At 31.8% G+C, this 15,367-nt stretch overlaps 9 protein-coding genes and 2 pseudogenes across 11 annotated transcripts, besides 2 other annotated features; 10 read left to right on the plus strand and 1 right to left on the minus strand.

The window, feature by feature from the left end:
- Positions 1-11,737: part of a mobile genetic element that runs on past the window's edge.
- On the plus strand, positions 421-978 carry TVAGG3_0848800 (organellar and viral DNA polymerase type B; the record flags this gene model as incomplete). Its single annotated transcript, XM_051249152.1, has 1 exon — positions 421-978. The coding sequence occupies one exon, from the start codon at positions 421-423 to the stop codon at positions 976-978; it is 558 nt and encodes a 185-aa protein (XP_051084627.1).
- TVAGG3_0848810 (organellar and viral DNA polymerase type B) lies at positions 1,420-1,752 on the plus strand (the record flags this gene model as incomplete). The annotated part of the gene is made up of 1 exon (XM_051249153.1): positions 1,420-1,752. A coding segment is annotated over one exon (333 nt), but the record flags the coding sequence as incomplete, so codon positions are not given.
- TVAGG3_0848820 (KilA, N-terminal/APSES-type HTH, DNA-binding family) lies at positions 1,965-2,225 on the plus strand (the record flags this gene model as incomplete). The annotated part of the gene is made up of 1 exon (XM_051249154.1): positions 1,965-2,225. A coding segment is annotated over one exon (261 nt), but the record flags the coding sequence as incomplete, so codon positions are not given.
- On the minus strand, positions 2,675-3,148 carry TVAGG3_0848830 (uncharacterized protein; the record flags this gene model as incomplete). Its single annotated transcript, XM_051249155.1, has 1 exon — positions 2,675-3,148. One exon carries the CDS (start codon positions 3,146-3,148, stop codon positions 2,675-2,677), a length of 474 nt encoding a protein of 157 aa, XP_051084630.1.
- On the plus strand, positions 3,239-4,072 carry TVAGG3_0848840 (organellar and viral DNA polymerase type B; the record flags this gene model as incomplete). Its single annotated transcript, XM_051249156.1, has 1 exon — positions 3,239-4,072. A coding segment is annotated over one exon (834 nt), but the record flags the coding sequence as incomplete, so codon positions are not given.
- On the plus strand, positions 4,597-5,803 carry TVAGG3_0848850 (organellar and viral DNA polymerase type B; the record flags this gene model as incomplete). Its single annotated transcript, XM_051249157.1, has 1 exon — positions 4,597-5,803. A coding segment is annotated over one exon (1,207 nt), but the record flags the coding sequence as incomplete, so codon positions are not given.
- Positions 8,277-8,711, plus strand: TVAGG3_0848860 (uncharacterized protein; the record flags this gene model as incomplete). The annotated part of the gene is made up of 1 exon (XM_051249158.1): positions 8,277-8,711. One exon carries the CDS (start codon positions 8,277-8,279, stop codon positions 8,709-8,711), a length of 435 nt encoding a protein of 144 aa, XP_051084633.1.
- On the plus strand, positions 8,739-10,310 carry TVAGG3_0848870 (annotated as a pseudogene). The gene has a single exon. A coding segment is annotated over exon 1 (1,572 nt).
- On the plus strand, positions 10,341-10,798 carry TVAGG3_0848880 (annotated as a pseudogene). The gene has a single exon. A coding segment is annotated over exon 1 (458 nt).
- On the plus strand, positions 10,847-11,083 carry TVAGG3_0848890 (uncharacterized protein; the record flags this gene model as incomplete). The annotated part of the gene is made up of 1 exon (XM_051249159.1): positions 10,847-11,083. One exon carries the CDS (start codon positions 10,847-10,849, stop codon positions 11,081-11,083), a length of 237 nt encoding a protein of 78 aa, XP_051084634.1.
- Positions 11,246-11,566, plus strand: TVAGG3_0848900 (uncharacterized protein; the record flags this gene model as incomplete). Its single annotated transcript, XM_051249160.1, has 1 exon — positions 11,246-11,566. The coding sequence occupies one exon, from the start codon at positions 11,246-11,248 to the stop codon at positions 11,564-11,566; it is 321 nt and encodes a 106-aa protein (XP_051084635.1).
- A 992-nt stretch (positions 11,738-12,729) lies between the features above and the next one.
- Positions 12,730-13,570: a mobile genetic element.
- Positions 13,571-15,367: the final 1,797 nt, after the last annotated feature.

Consider the following 15,367-nt stretch of genomic DNA (forward strand, 5'->3'; position numbering starts at 1 on the left):
CTTGTATGTAAAGATATGATTTCAACAATAGGTTCTACAACACTTCAAGCCGCGAACGGCAGGACTCTGTCCACAACTTCACCAAACTCGTTAGTCATGAATCCTACGTCAATGTTAGTAGAGATGAAAAGCTTCATTCCTTCTTCATATACTTTTGAGACAGAAATCCAGAAGATAAAGCAAGAACTTTTAACAAGTACTTTAGACTGTAGTGCGAAAGATGAAGAAAATGAAGAATATCTTTATGAAATGCAGGACATTATTGACCATTTACCCAAACTACCTGAAATCCAACAACAAAAACTCACTATTCCTGAATTCGACGAAATTGAAGTGAAACCAACTGACTCAGTAGAAATAAGAAAGTTCATACGTAAAGTAAATTATGAATTCCTTGGTTTTCATTGCAACCATAAGGTTATGGACAAAGATTGCGACATGGTATATAAGAATGTTTCTGACATATATAAATCTGAAGAATTTAAGACATACGACAACTTTGTTTCATTAGTTGCAAAATGTGTTTGGGAAATAAGAGATAAAGATAGAAGAGGCAAAGTATGGAACGAACAAATAAGACCCGCTATGTTTGAGATGAAGAGAGCAATTGACGCCTTAGTTGTTCTAGCAGGTCAAATTTCAATGTATAACGCAAAAATGAACCCGCAATGTTCTAAATGTAAAGCAGCAATAAGAAAATATAACTACTCAGTCAAAGAGATAGAAAGAATGAGAAACGACTATGCAGACTTAAAGAAAGAAGCAGAAAAGCCAGCAGAAGATAAAATGAACATGTTAGAATTTCTGAACAAAAACTATCCAACAGCAGAAGATTTCCTTCTATCTGACGTCAAGAAGAAGTATAAAGAAACCTTCGGTATTGTTAAAACTTTTGACATACTGACAGAAGAAATAGAAGCTACGAAATTGTTTAGGATTTCAAATATACATCGTACAATTCATGTAAAACGCTTGTGAAAAAAGAGGTGAAAAAAGAGGTGAAAAAAGAGGTGAGATCTCACCACTTCACCTAAATTTATTTTTACTGAAAAATGACCAAATTTCATGAATTTCATTAGTTAGAAAAATAACGCTAATTTTTTTCTAAGAAAAATTTTTATTTTGTATGTAAAGACAGTAATGTCAAACATTGAGTTTGAAACAGTTAAAAAGATTGACAATGACACCAAAGTGGTTAGAATCGGTGATTTAAACGTAAGATACTCAAAGAAATACAACAAATATTCTTTGTCAGACATTCTGACACCATCTGAAAAGAAAACAAACCACTGGGTTAGAAATGCTTCAACTCAGAAAATTTTGACAAGAAATCCTGAGCTTATGATATCAGTAAGATTCTATGGAACAAGAGCATATCTTATAGACAAAAGTCTTATACCAATAGTTTTGTTATGGATTGACCCAGTTGTTGGATATAACTTCATAACTTATGGTTCATTCGATACGGAACGTTGCAGTGAAGGCTTACTTTACATCGTTCAGAAACCGAAGGACTTCAATACAAAGAGATATAAGATAGGAAGAACATATAATATAACTCAAAGATATGACTCTACAGTCAATAGAGTCAAGGTTGTGTTCGTTAACGATATGAGAGCTGCTGAAACAGAACTACTTGAAAAGTTTGAGAAAATGTATGGTGCTCCCACGAAAGGTAAAGAAACGTTTGAAGTAGATGAGATAGATAGTGCTATAAAATTATTTGACGAAGTTGCTGAAAAATACATGTAAAGCGTTTATTTTTGGTCTTTTGTGAAAGTCAGAAAATAACGCTAATTTTTTTCTAACAAAATTTTTTATCTTGTATATAAGAAACAGTAATGACAACATTAGAGAACACAACAACAGTTATAGTCCATGAAGTCATAAATGAAGAATACGAGTACATACAGTATAACAAACAGTTACGTCTCATTCGTTCTGTCAAAGACGACATGTACCAGGTGCAAAGTATTTTGACAGCATGTTTTGCTCCAGAGAATAAAACACCAAATGAATGGTTTGAATTAAATAGCACTCATGAACTCCTCAGTGAGTTTGAACATGTAGAACTTAAAAAGATGTACCAAGACAGACAAAACTTACCATCACATCTAAAAGGTATATATGTTCATAAGTTCCTAGTTAGTTCTATAGCAATGTGGGCTTCACCTCGTTATGCAATCTACATACTTATGCTACTTGACGAACTTTGTACAAAGCAGAGAGAAGATATGATGAAAGAAGACAAAAGCATTCAGAAAAGAATACCGCGTTCAGTACCAAAAGGAAAGGAAAAGAGTTATAAGTATATGATATATACTGAAGAGTTGGAGAAAGAAGAAGACAGAGATATGGTTATGTTGCATTTAGTGAGAAGAAACAACAAGAGCTTTTATGACTTAGCTAAATATATAAATCTGACAGAAACTGGTTCTATCGTGAAAACTTACCGATTTCAATGACACCTAATGAGCAAATAAAGGAAATTGTCAAAAATACTCTTCCTCAAACACACTATGACATCAAAGGTTGCACAATACTTACATTCAAAGAAGACTTAACATTGCTAAAGGAAAAAATAACAGAATATTTTGATAACTTCAAAGAGGAAGAATAAAAAAACTTTTTTTTGTTCAATGCTTTGAAATTTTATACAAAAATATATTTTTGCTTAAATAGCTTCAGGGTCTATTTCTTCAACCATTTCACTTCCTTCGTCAATGTCAATAGAAGCTTCTTCAACCTTTGGTAAGAATTTCTGTATAACATCTTTGTTCGTTATTGTTTTCAGAGATGAAGAATAATATTTCACATTTGTTTCACCCTTCTTATATTCTTTCTGTTCGGAAAGATTCATAGCAATACTGAAGAAGTCAATGTTGGAGTTCTTTATAACAGTATAATGAGTATCTTTGACATTCACGAAGAAACCCTTTTGTTTCAAAACTACTGCTAACTCTTGTGAAGTATAACGTTTGCGGTCAATGACAATAGCTAATGGTCTGACATACTGACCGAACTTAGATTCTTTCACAAACTTCTTGTTAAAGATAACATTGACGTTTGAAGCATTATTGAACTCATTCTTGATGGCAGTAGCGAGAGTATTGTATGAAAAGAACTTACAATCTTGCATGTGTTTCATTATAATAAAAATATTAAATTATTTTGAAAAATAACTTAAAAAAATCTAATCTAATTTTTTCAAAAAATATTTTTTTATTTCCTACTAAAGATGTATCGGAAGTTGTCTAAGTTAGAACACTCGGAAATAAAACAACTTCTTACAGAAGCTAACATAGATGTTGCAAAACATTACGCAACAAACAAAAAGGCACTCGCTGACATCCTCAATGACTACAATGGTGAAATAACTTATGATAGAATTCATGAGTTCATAAAGCTGCAACGCGGCGAGGACGAAGTCCATGCAATAGCATTTCCTTTAAATGACGTTGCTATTGACTTATATCATAGACGTTCAATACCTCATGAAGTAAGAAGAGAAATGTTTGACATAACAAATGCGAACGTTGGTGAAACAAGAAGAAGAGACGACACACTGAAACAACAGAGAAGAGAGATGTTTAAAAGTGCTATAGAACAAGTTCGCAAAGCTAACGATGTCATTCGTTCCATTGACGACAAACCAAAAGAAGGTGAGAGATGGTTAAAGAAAGATGAAGAGAATAGGAAGAGAAATGTGAAGTCAGGCAATAGACTCATTGACTTTAACATCGAAGCTTTAGATGAACCAAACAGAGACTACTTACACAAACATTTCGGTAAGGTTTTCATGAGACTCTTAGAGAAAATTAAAATAAACTCACAACAAAGATGGATGGTATGTTATAAACTTGGTGGAAAGTATGAATGTTCTACGTTAAACCTCAATAATATTGGAACATTACTACATCAGCTCTTGAAGGAGAACTTTATATCAGAGATAGAAGCAAATGCTGCAGGTATTGTTGAAATGCACTATGACTTCTTCTTGACAAACATAAAGAATCTTACCGAAATAAAGATGTATGATTTAACAGAATATGAAGGCTTAACGATGTCAGATGTAAAGAAAGGCAAACCAAAAAAGAGACCATATAGAGATGAAAGCACACTGACAAATGACAGAAAGATTTTGGAAGCTTTAAACAAACAGGAAAAACAGATATAGAAAGCTTTTGGAAAGAAATGGTGAAAAGAAGTTTTATAAGAAGAGAAGCGGTCAGTTCTGGAAGTATCTTTGCACATTACCTATAAATCTTGAACGCTACCAAATCTTCAATGAACTGAACAAAAGAACTGCAACACTTATGACAGAACAATTGTTTCGTTTATGCTTGCATTCAGGCTGGAGTAAATGAAGAAACTATTGACCACATGAGAGAAGTCATTCGTGTTAGAGACTTTCCTCAAAGTAAAGTACAAGAAATTTCTGACGCAACAGGTATAGCATTTAATGTTACCATTGGTTATTTCAATGACTCAAGACATAATGAAATAAAGAGATACATACCAAAAGAATGTGAAACTGTTAGAACTATTGACTTACTTCTTGTTGAAGACCACTACATGCTAAATGAAAGATTACCAATGACAACATATTTCATTCGAAACTATAAAGAAATTCTCAAAGCTTGTGGTGGAATGAACATTGAGAAACAGATGAAGATTTATACAAAGAGAGAAGATAAATATGTAGTTCGTTATGATAGAACAACACCGTTATGGGATGTTATGAAAACATTGTGGGAGTGCAAATATTTCGAACCTATTTCTTATGGAGAACTTTTCACATATACTACTGACTTATATAAACAGAACCTTGCACCATTTAAAGATTTGACATATGCTCCAAAGTATTGTGTACAACTGAAGAAGAAAGCAGAGTCAAAAGAAGTAAATAAAGCTAAATGTAAATTCATACCTGAGCACGTTTTCTTTGCTGACTTTGAGTGTAGTACGGATGGCTTTCATAAAGCTTTTAACATCTGTTATGACAGTGAAGATGGTTCAGTGAGTGAAAGCATATGGGGTCAGAACTGTGCAACAGAATTTTTGGAACGACTTCCTGACAAGAGTTTAATATATTTCCATAACCTCAGTTATGACATAAACTTCATCTTAAGACACATGACAGAAGTGAAAGGAACTCCCATCATTAAAGGTTCACGAACAATGCAAATAACTGGTTTATATAAAGGACGGGCAATTATTATAAAAGACTCTTACAGTGTTATAAATAAGAAACTTAAACTATTTCCTGCTATGTTTAACTTACAAACTGGTCCCAAGGAAGTATTTCCATACAACTACTACAGCAGTGTTTTGTTAGCAAATGACAACAGAACTGGTGTCATTTCTGAAGCATGTAAGTTTATCCATGATGCAGATACATTTATGAAGAACATAGATTCCATCAAAGGTTGCAGAATAGATGAAAACCACTTCGACTTAGAAAAATATAGCACGTTTTACTGCAAACAAGATGTAAGAATTTTAAGAGAAGGTTTTGTAAAGTTCCGCAATGACTTATTGAAAGAGTTTGATTTAAACGTTTATGACTACGTTAGTATTTGTTCTATTGCTAACAAATTGTTTGAGAACAGAGTATACTTCCCGAATGGAAATCTTTATGACCTCTCAAATAAACCAAGAGAATTTATTTCGAGATGCATTCAAGGTGGAAGATGTATGTTGTCAGATAACATGAAACAAAAGAGCAAAAAGAAACTCATTGCTGACTTCGACACTGTTTCATTATATCCTTCAGCTATAGCAAGACTTTATACTTTAGAAGGTATTCCAAAAGTATTGAAGGAAGAAATGTTAAGCACAGAGTATCTCATGAGACATTTATTCGATGATGACCAAAAGGAACCCATTGGTGAAAAGTTTATGTCTGGCTTCTTTGTTCTCATTAAGATAACAGAGATTGGTATACCCAGACACTTTCATTTAATAGTTTGCGACCCTGAACTAAATCCAGAACTTAACGTTCCAAGAAGTTCAAACACTTGCTGTCTCATGTATGTTGACCATATAACATTACAAGACCTCATAAAATATCAAGGTGTCAAATGTGAAGTGTTGCAAGGATACTATTACGATGGAAACAGAGATATGAGAATAAGAGATGAAGTAAAGAAGTTGTTTGAGTTAAGGTTAAAGTATAAGAAAGAAGAAACCCCTTACAAGAAATTATAAAACTCATTCTGAACAGCATTTATGGCAAAACTATTCTATCTCCTATTGAGTCAAAAATAACCATAGTAAATGACAAAGATGCTATAAGATATGCTATAAGAAATTACAACCATATAGTGAAGTTCGAAGGTTTGGATGGTTCAGATAAAACTATTTTCAAGCTAACGAAAAGCATTTGCAGACACTTTAACTTCTGTCCACTTGGTGTTAATATTCTGTCTATGTCAAAACGTATTATGAATGAAGTATTCTGTACTGCAGAGGACATGGGTCTTCAAATATTTTACCAGGATACCGACAGTATGCACTTATATAATGAAGACATCCCAAAGCTTGCAGCAGAGTTTAAGAAGAGATACGGTAGAGAACTTATAGGAAAGAACCTTGGTCAATTTCATAGCGACTTTGCAGAAATAACACCTGGAAAACAAAGTTTAGCTTATAAAAGTATTTTCTGTGGAAAGAAGACCTACATAGACTTACTCACGAATGATTTAAATGAAGTTGCATTTCACTGCAGAATGAAAGGCGTGAAGCAAGATGTTATTGCTTTAACCGCTAATGAAATGTTTCCTGAAGCTATACAATGCTATTACAATGAAGATAAGAACATTCACATACCTGTTGGAACATATGACAAAGACTCTGAGTTCAGTTTAATGAAACTTTACAAAGCACTTTATGATGGTCAAGAGATTGCATTCGACTTATGTAAGTCATGTCAACCTTGCTTTGCTGAAAAGTTCAACTTTTCAATAACGACTAAAACAAGCTTTATTCGTAAGTTGAAGTTCTGAGGTCATTTATTTTTGTCAGCAATGAGGTCATTTGTGATAAAAATAAGCCGCTAGCGGCATGTGCGAAGCCTATGTGGTCATTTACAATACAGCTATTGAAGAGTTTAACAATTGTGCTTCAATGTATAAACAATCTTTCCCATCTGGAGGTAAGAACACCGGGCAGTTATGGTCATGAGTGGAGAACATGTCTATCCAAAACTCACGATTGAAGCCAGTAATTGTAATACTTAGGATTTGACAGTGGTGAAGTTCTTGTATGACCAATGAACTCATTTTCAACTCCTTACTTAAGTTTGAATATAATATAGCTTGCTTTCTATCCCAAATGCCAGGTGTTACAATCTTTGAAAATTCATTTTTCCTCGGAAGTTTGCATCATAATTGAAAACATTCTTGAAGTCTCATTGGTTCAGAGATTTGAAATCTTATACGTAATGGATTTTTTTTCTTTAGCGACTTCATTGAATGGTGAGAATACAATGAATTGACAGTCATGAGTTCCATCTTCATTTTCATTAAATTCATAATGAAAGTCTATAAGTTGTGGCTGACTACCTTCTTCTTTCAGTTGTGCAAGAAACTCACGTAAAGGCTGTAAAGTTTGTACTTCAATGTTGAACTTTTTCTCGAACATCTCATTAAATGAAATCATACATTGCAACAATGTTGTATCGTCTTTAAAGTATTTGTATATGTGAATGTTTTGGGCGCTTAAAGACTGTTCGTCATTTTCTATCTCGACTTGAAGTATAAAGTCAACCTTTCTGAAAGCACGTGTTATATACATAGATGTTATGCCAATGTACTTCTCTTCATTTATGTTCACAATCCAGTCTGTTGGAAACTTAAACGTTACTCTGTTCCCCTTTATTTTGACGTCAGGGTTTTCACTACTGAACGCAACAGTAAAGGTATTTGTCTATACATTTAATTCGGATAAAAATAAACCATTTACTCTTTCTTTGCTTCAGCTTCTTTAGCTTTTTGTTCTTCCTTTGCTTTTGCTTCTTCTCTAGCTTTTTTCGCCAGCAAACGTGGGTTCTTTGTCTTCCAGCAGCTAATGCAGCTAGTTGTTTTTCACTAAGTTTTCTCTTTGGTCTCTCTGGCTTTTGTTCTTGTTTTTGTTCCTTCAGTTCGGATAAAATTTGCTCACGAATTTCTTTCTTCAATGCTTCAACATCTATGACCCTTGGGTCTTGTCCGTAGGATTGACTGAGTCATTTGACTGCAGATAAAAAACTAAATTAAAACTTTAACCGATGTAAAATGAGCTTGTCAAAATCAGAACGAGAGTCTATTATATTAAATGACGCCAGAGGAATACAACATCCTTTCTATTATGTAAGTCAGAGTAAAGATGGTAAAATATATGTAAGAAAAAGAAAGGTTCCATTAGCGAATACAGAGAGCGACAACATTAAGGTGCATGGCAAGGGTGAAGTCCACGAAGCCCATATAAAACCTTCTGTTCAAACTGAGCCACCAAAAGAACAAGAAGAAAAGAAGCCAGATGTACTTTCAATAACGAACCAAGAGCTTATTGCAAAGTTCGTGAATTTCATTGAAAAACAAACCGAGTCAAAGAACCCTGACCCGCCAGTGAAAGAAGTTGAGACAAAAGAGAATGTACAGTTCATTGAAAATGTCAAGAAACAACTTCCACCACGAATACCAAGAAGAAGAGTGAGAATAATGAAGTAAATAGATATTTTTATCTGAAGTAAATACATGCAGAACGAACAGTTAAACGAATTTACTCCAGCAGAGCATATTCATCAGATTCGCTCATATTTCGATATCATAGACAATGCAGTTCAAATTGGTGACACTAATAGAAAATATTCTGACGCAAAGATTCCATCACAACCTGGAACTGCTAAAGATAACACATGGGTAACATTCAATCTCTCACCTCCTGGTGAAAATATGTTGGACCTTTACAATACATTCATTACGTATAAAATGGAAGGTCAATTTATTGTAGATAAAGAAATTGGTTCAGGTTCCAATAAAACAAACCCACCAGGATTTTGGATTGGTTTCGATGACGCTTTCTATGCAGTTGCTGGATATCAAATCCTTGCAAATGGTCGTATCGTATATTCTCAAGACAACGCAAGAGAAGAAGCATATATAACTTCAAACTCACAAACTACCGAACAAATAAAGAAAGTAGATGTTTTTCAAAGACTCGACATGAAGATGTATGGAGTCATTCGGGAACATGCAGAACAGGACAAATTGTTAGGTGGTCCAATTACAGCAGGAAAATCATTTGATTTTAAGCTTCGTTTAAGAATTCCTGTTAGAAGATTCCTTCCATTAGAACTATTCGATTTATTCCAGCTTTTGCAGGAAACATTCAGCTTAAAGTAAAGTTCAGTAGCGACGCCTTACAATGCACATCTATATCTGTAAATGATATCATTGCTTTCAATCCAACTCTTAAAGTTGCATTTGCTTCAGATTCAAATCCACCGACAAATAAATTTGTTCCATGGAATGAACCATTCACTATGATAACGAAGGCAGTAGAAGCTAGTGGAACAGTTACTATTACAACTGTAACCAGCAACTATTTCGAACAAAGATGGATTTTAATGAATGTTTCATTCATCCAAAGTCATTCTCTTTAGACCCTAACATTTATACAGAACTTGTAGAACATTATACAAACGAGGCTTTATGTTTTCCTGTTAAAGTTATGGATTGGATTCCTATGGACGGTTCATTCTCAAAGAATACAGATAGTTCAAGTGCAACATTTACAGCAGCTTATACGCCTATTAATGTTAAAAGTATTTGGGCACTATTTAGAAAGAAAGACAACTATTATGTTAATTTTGAGAACCCTAAGTTTAAATATCTTCAGCTTTCCATGGGAGCTTATGGAAATATGCCTGCAGAACCTGAAAAATCATATGGACCTGTATTTTATGAAATGGTTGCGAACGCTTGCAATACAAACAATGATATGATAGGATTTAATGAAGATGTTATGAGGTCATTGGTGGATGATGGTAGTGTGGAACATAAATGGGATAGCTATGACAACACACATTTCTTATGTGGTTTTCCAACAGAAGTGGACTTTTGCTTCCAGCAAGGTCAAACATCTACTGCTCCAATAACATACAAATTGTCTGTTAAAGGACCTATTGAACTAGCAACTGAAAACGTACCAAAGCCACTTATTGGATTTATGAGGGATTGTTGCTTTGCAATACAAGTAAGACAGTCAGGCATACCAATAATAAGACTTGACGACTATAACTTAGCACGGACGACAGTGAGGAATAAAGGATGAACGTTTATTTTTAAAGCTTATAAATGAGTTCTTCATCAAGCTCTCGTGAACCTTCACCATCTATGAAACAAACTTTACCAAACGATTATGGAGCACCTATTGAATATTTCTTACGAGCTGCACAATGGCAAAGAGCAGTCTCACCAAGGTTAGGTGTTCCACCAGCTCATGTCAAAAATAGCATTTGGTCAAGTCCTTATATAAGATATGGTCTCCCACTAGGTTTGCTAGCTACAGCAGGAGCAGTTATGATGTTGAAAAGAAATAAAGCAAATGTTGTAAATAATACTGAAGTAGCTGAAGTTAAACAAACTCCAACACCTTCGCAAAACCAACGCCTTCACAAGCAAAACCTTCAATGACTCCTGAACCTATGGAAGTACAAACTCCTGTTCAAAAGTCAACTCCTAAACCGACTCCAACATTTAAACCAGAACCTACGCCTCAAATAAATCGTAAAACTCCTGCGTTTCCTTACTGAAAAAATAACGTTATTTTTATTTTATTTGAACATTTTTATTTGATTGAAATGACGACTAAAGTCACTGAAGCAATGAAACAAAAGTTTTTGGTAGAATACATTAAATCAGGAGCGGTTCCAGAAGGTTTTTACGTTCATACTATGAAGGATGGTAGAGTTCAGTTTAGAAAGATAAAGCAACCATTAGATAGAGAAGGTATATTAAGGAAGATTAAACTTCATGATGACAACATTGCTAAACTTAAGAAGAAGTTAGAAGAGTTGGAGAAAGGAAGAGAGTTATAAAGTAATGAATTCAAGTGGGTGAAAAAACAGGTGAAAAAAGAGGTGAGATCTCACCACTTCACCTAAATTTATTTTTGCGCTATGTTTTCATACGTGTGGGGTGGTGATATCATTAATTTTTAAGTTTATTTTTTATTTTATTTTAAGTTTATTTTTATATAAATGACGAAAACTATTGAGATAACAAACTACAACGGTCATGAGTTCAAGAATTTGTTCTTCGTTCCTCGTGAAAATACATTCTATCAGATACGAGGGAGAAAGGGTAAAGTTAGTTTGAGCGTTTATGACTACAAGCATAATGGAAAGTTTATACAAGCATACGATACAAACGGTAAACGTGTTTCATTAGCTTTGTCAAAACTTACAGGTATAAACTATGACAGTGATTTTGACCTATATGAAGAAGAAAGTGAGTCAGAAGATTATGAGCTGTTATATGAAGCACAGCAATGGGAGGAGTTGCAATACTTTTGTAAGTGAGAACGTTTATTTTTTACAGTAGTGAAGTCGTTTGTGAAAACATTAGTGAAGTCGTTAGTGAATTCGTTAGTGTTGTAAAATATATGTTAACGGTTTTGTAAAGTGTCAAATTCACATATAATGGGTAAGGTGGAACGCAGTGCCTCCGTACCCTTGATATGTATACTAACTTTGCAATACTTTTGTAAGTGAGAACGTTTATTTTTACAGTAGTGAAGTCGTTTGTGAAAACATTAGTGAAGTCGTTAGTGAATTCGTTAGTGTTGTAAAATATATGTTAACGGTTTTGTAAAGTGTCAAATTCACATATAATGGGTAAGGTGGAACGCAGTGCCTCCGTACCTTGATATGTATACTAACTTTGCAATACTTTTGTAAGTGAGAACGTTTATTTTTACAGTAGTGAAGTCGTTTGTGAAAATTAGTGAAGTCGTTAGTGAATTCGTTAGTGTTGTAAAATATATGTTAACGGTTTTGTAAAGTGTCAAATTCACATATAATGGGTAAGGTGGAACGCAGTGCCTCCGTACCCTTGATATGTATACTAACTCATTTTTAACAAGTTTTTTTAAATGTATGTAATGAATAATTCATTAGAATATGATAATGCACATTGTAAAAGAATAGAACAATCACCAAATTTTTTTTTGAAATTAAAAAATAAAAGTAAAAAGTACAAAGTAATCTAACCAAAAAAGATATTTAAAAGAATTTTGGAAAAAACAGAATAAGGATAATGATATTATTTTAGATACACAATCGATGTACTGAAGAATAATCCGGTAAAATGATGATATAAAATTAGATTATTTACAAGTAGCTAAAAGAATAAAACTATAATATAAAATAAATGAAGTTTAATGAAACAATAAAGGTTAAATAAATAATAAAGATTTTTATTTATATCAGTATTGAGAAGAAGTAACAGCTGACACTTGGTAGACAACTTCTTTATGTCTAGAAAATTCTATCTTGCCTTTTATTTTTTTCTCGCTGTGAAACGTATTCGGTCATTTTTTTAAAAATTAATTTTTTGTTAGAGATAAGAGCTAAAACTCGGTAAACAACTTCTTTATGTCTAGAAAATTCTATCTTGCCTTTTATTTTTTTCTCGCTGTGAAACGTATTCGGTCATTTTTTTAAAAAATTAATTTTTTGTTAGAGATAAGAGCTAAAACTCGGTAAACAACTTCTTTATGTCTAGAAAATTCTATCTTGCCTTTTATTTTTTTTCTCGCTGTGAAACGTATTCGGTCATTTTTTTAAAAATTAATTTTTTGTTAGAGATAAGAGCTAAAACTCGGTAAACAACTTCTTTATGTCTAGAAAATTCTATCTTGCCTTTTATTTTTTTCTCGCTGTGAAACGTATTCGGTCATTTTTTTAAAAATTAATTTTTTGTTAGAGATAAGAGCTAAAACTTTGCAGACAACTCCCCCATGTCTAGCAAATTTAACATTCGTCTCCCATTTTTATATATTTGGTTTAGAATGTTCGAAAATGCGTAATATGGTCATTAATATTAATTGAAAAGAACCTTGAATTAATTCAATCTGATCTCACAAAATATTTTAAATTACAAACTTTGTAGTTTGAATAGATAATTAGTATTAAACTCAAATAACTAGTTTATTTTTGAATAAAAATTATTTGAATTTATTCAATTTGTGAATTTTCCTTCAAAAATCAAGTTTAAATATCTTATTTGCCATATAATTATAAATACAATGAAACATATTCGAAATTGAAAAGAATGACTTTTTCTGTTCTTTCAATCATTCAATTTGAATTTTGCAATATTGGATTTCTCATTAAATAGCTATTAAAAACAACAAGCAATTTAACTTACATTCAAATTTATTTGTGTTATATTCAATCTTCTCAAAACTTATAATTTTCGGCTATAGCATGATTATATGCTATATAATATAATAAACCTATAATAGTATCATTCTTTCAATTATTTGAAGAGAAAACCGAAAAAATATATTTTCGGTCTATAACAGTTTTAATCGTAATTTATGTAATACATGATTTGGATAAATTTTACAAAAATAGAACCTATATTATATTCTTTTCAAAGATTCTTGCAAATCATCAAAAATAATTGTATTTTAAAAAACGATCAAATTATCCTTTCATTATTTTAAACTTAAATTAGTTTTTATGATTGACTAAAGCAATCATATTTATTCATCATTAAATAAACAAAAAAATAATATTTGAGAGTTATTTCAAAAAAAACACATTGAATTTATTAATTTGTCTCAATTTCAGTATTATAAATTTTTATAATTTCAATATTTTGAAATACACTTTTTAATATTTCAATATTTATGATATTTCAATGTTTTAAGTGGTCTCAAATTGAGCTTCTCAAATATAAGTTGGCCTATTCAAATAATAAAATTAAATAATATTTAAAATAATAAATAAAAGTAAGGGTTTCGTTTTGCTAAAATTGTCACTTTTATAGCATATTTGTTTTTGGATGTTTTGCGAAACCAAAAAAAAACTATGATATACAATGTGTGTGTAAAGAAAATACTTTATTTACTAGTTAAAAAATCATTTGGTATTGATCAAGTTATTTTTTCTGGATAAGATATTATATGGATAATTGGATAGAAAATACAATTATATAATCTTGTACCTGGTTTAATTAAGCTAATTGTCATCAGAAACTTGTAATTTTTATGAATTTCAGATTTTCTTTTCATTACTGCTTTTCTTAATAGGTCAAGTTCTTATTTACGTTATAAAGTATGATATTTACAAATATCAAGTTATCGTGTTTTTTGAGAAATTATGAGAAACAAACAAAAATGAAAAAGATAGGAATAGCAATGAATATTGATGTGGGTATAGAAAATGTAAGAGATATGAATGCAAAGCAATCAGTATTTAGGACATTGACCATAGATTTCGAAAAAAAAATGCTGCATATTGAGCGAAAACTATGATTATATTATAAGGCTGTCATTTAAAGCATAATGAAACTATTCCCTTTTCATTTTAATCGAATAAGATAGTAAAGATTTTTGAATTAGCTAGAAACTGATGAGATGTTTTCACAAATCAGATTTTTAATCTCTATAATGCATAATTCACTCAATATCTCAATTTTGATATTGCGAGATATTTTTGCTATCGGTTTCGCAATTTTGACACAATAGCAAGAGGGTTCTATAAGCATTATTATCAACGTAGAATCTGAATATCATATCAGAAAATGTCGCAAATCTGACATTTACCCGACCAAATAGCAAAAATAATTGAATACTTTTCGCAAAAACTTTAAAAATCGATAAAAATATGAAATATAGATATTAAAGAGACCTTTTATATAATATTCATAAAGATTTTCCAAAAATATGATACCGCAAAATTAAAAAAGTGACGTCTTGAGTGGAGTCAAATGTCGAAATTGCTAGCTAAATGTTTTTTTAGCGAAATTGCGTATTGTACGTTTTTTTTCGCAAAACGAAACCTTAATAAAAGTGATTGAGGTCATAGCAAAACGGCTGTTTCAGTCATTAATTCTTAAAAATAAAAAGGGTAAAAACTAAATACAATGGGTAAAATTCAATAGTGTCTGTGCTATCGTTCAATTTGAAGGTGTCTTTTGAAACCACAAGACACATTGAATTTTTGAATAGTGTATTATGGTTTGACAGACACCAATGAAAAAAATAAAATGATATTTATTTTAAATATATAAGATCCTTATATAAAATATAAATATTTTATCGTTTTATTTTCTTGTTTTAGAAATGTTTTTTATTGAAAAATCAATAAAAC

This window comes from Trichomonas vaginalis, chromosome VI (genome assembly GCF_026262505.1).
Source record: "Trichomonas vaginalis G3 chromosome VI, whole genome shotgun sequence".
Taxonomy (NCBI): domain Eukaryota; phylum Parabasalia; order Trichomonadida; family Trichomonadidae; genus Trichomonas; species Trichomonas vaginalis.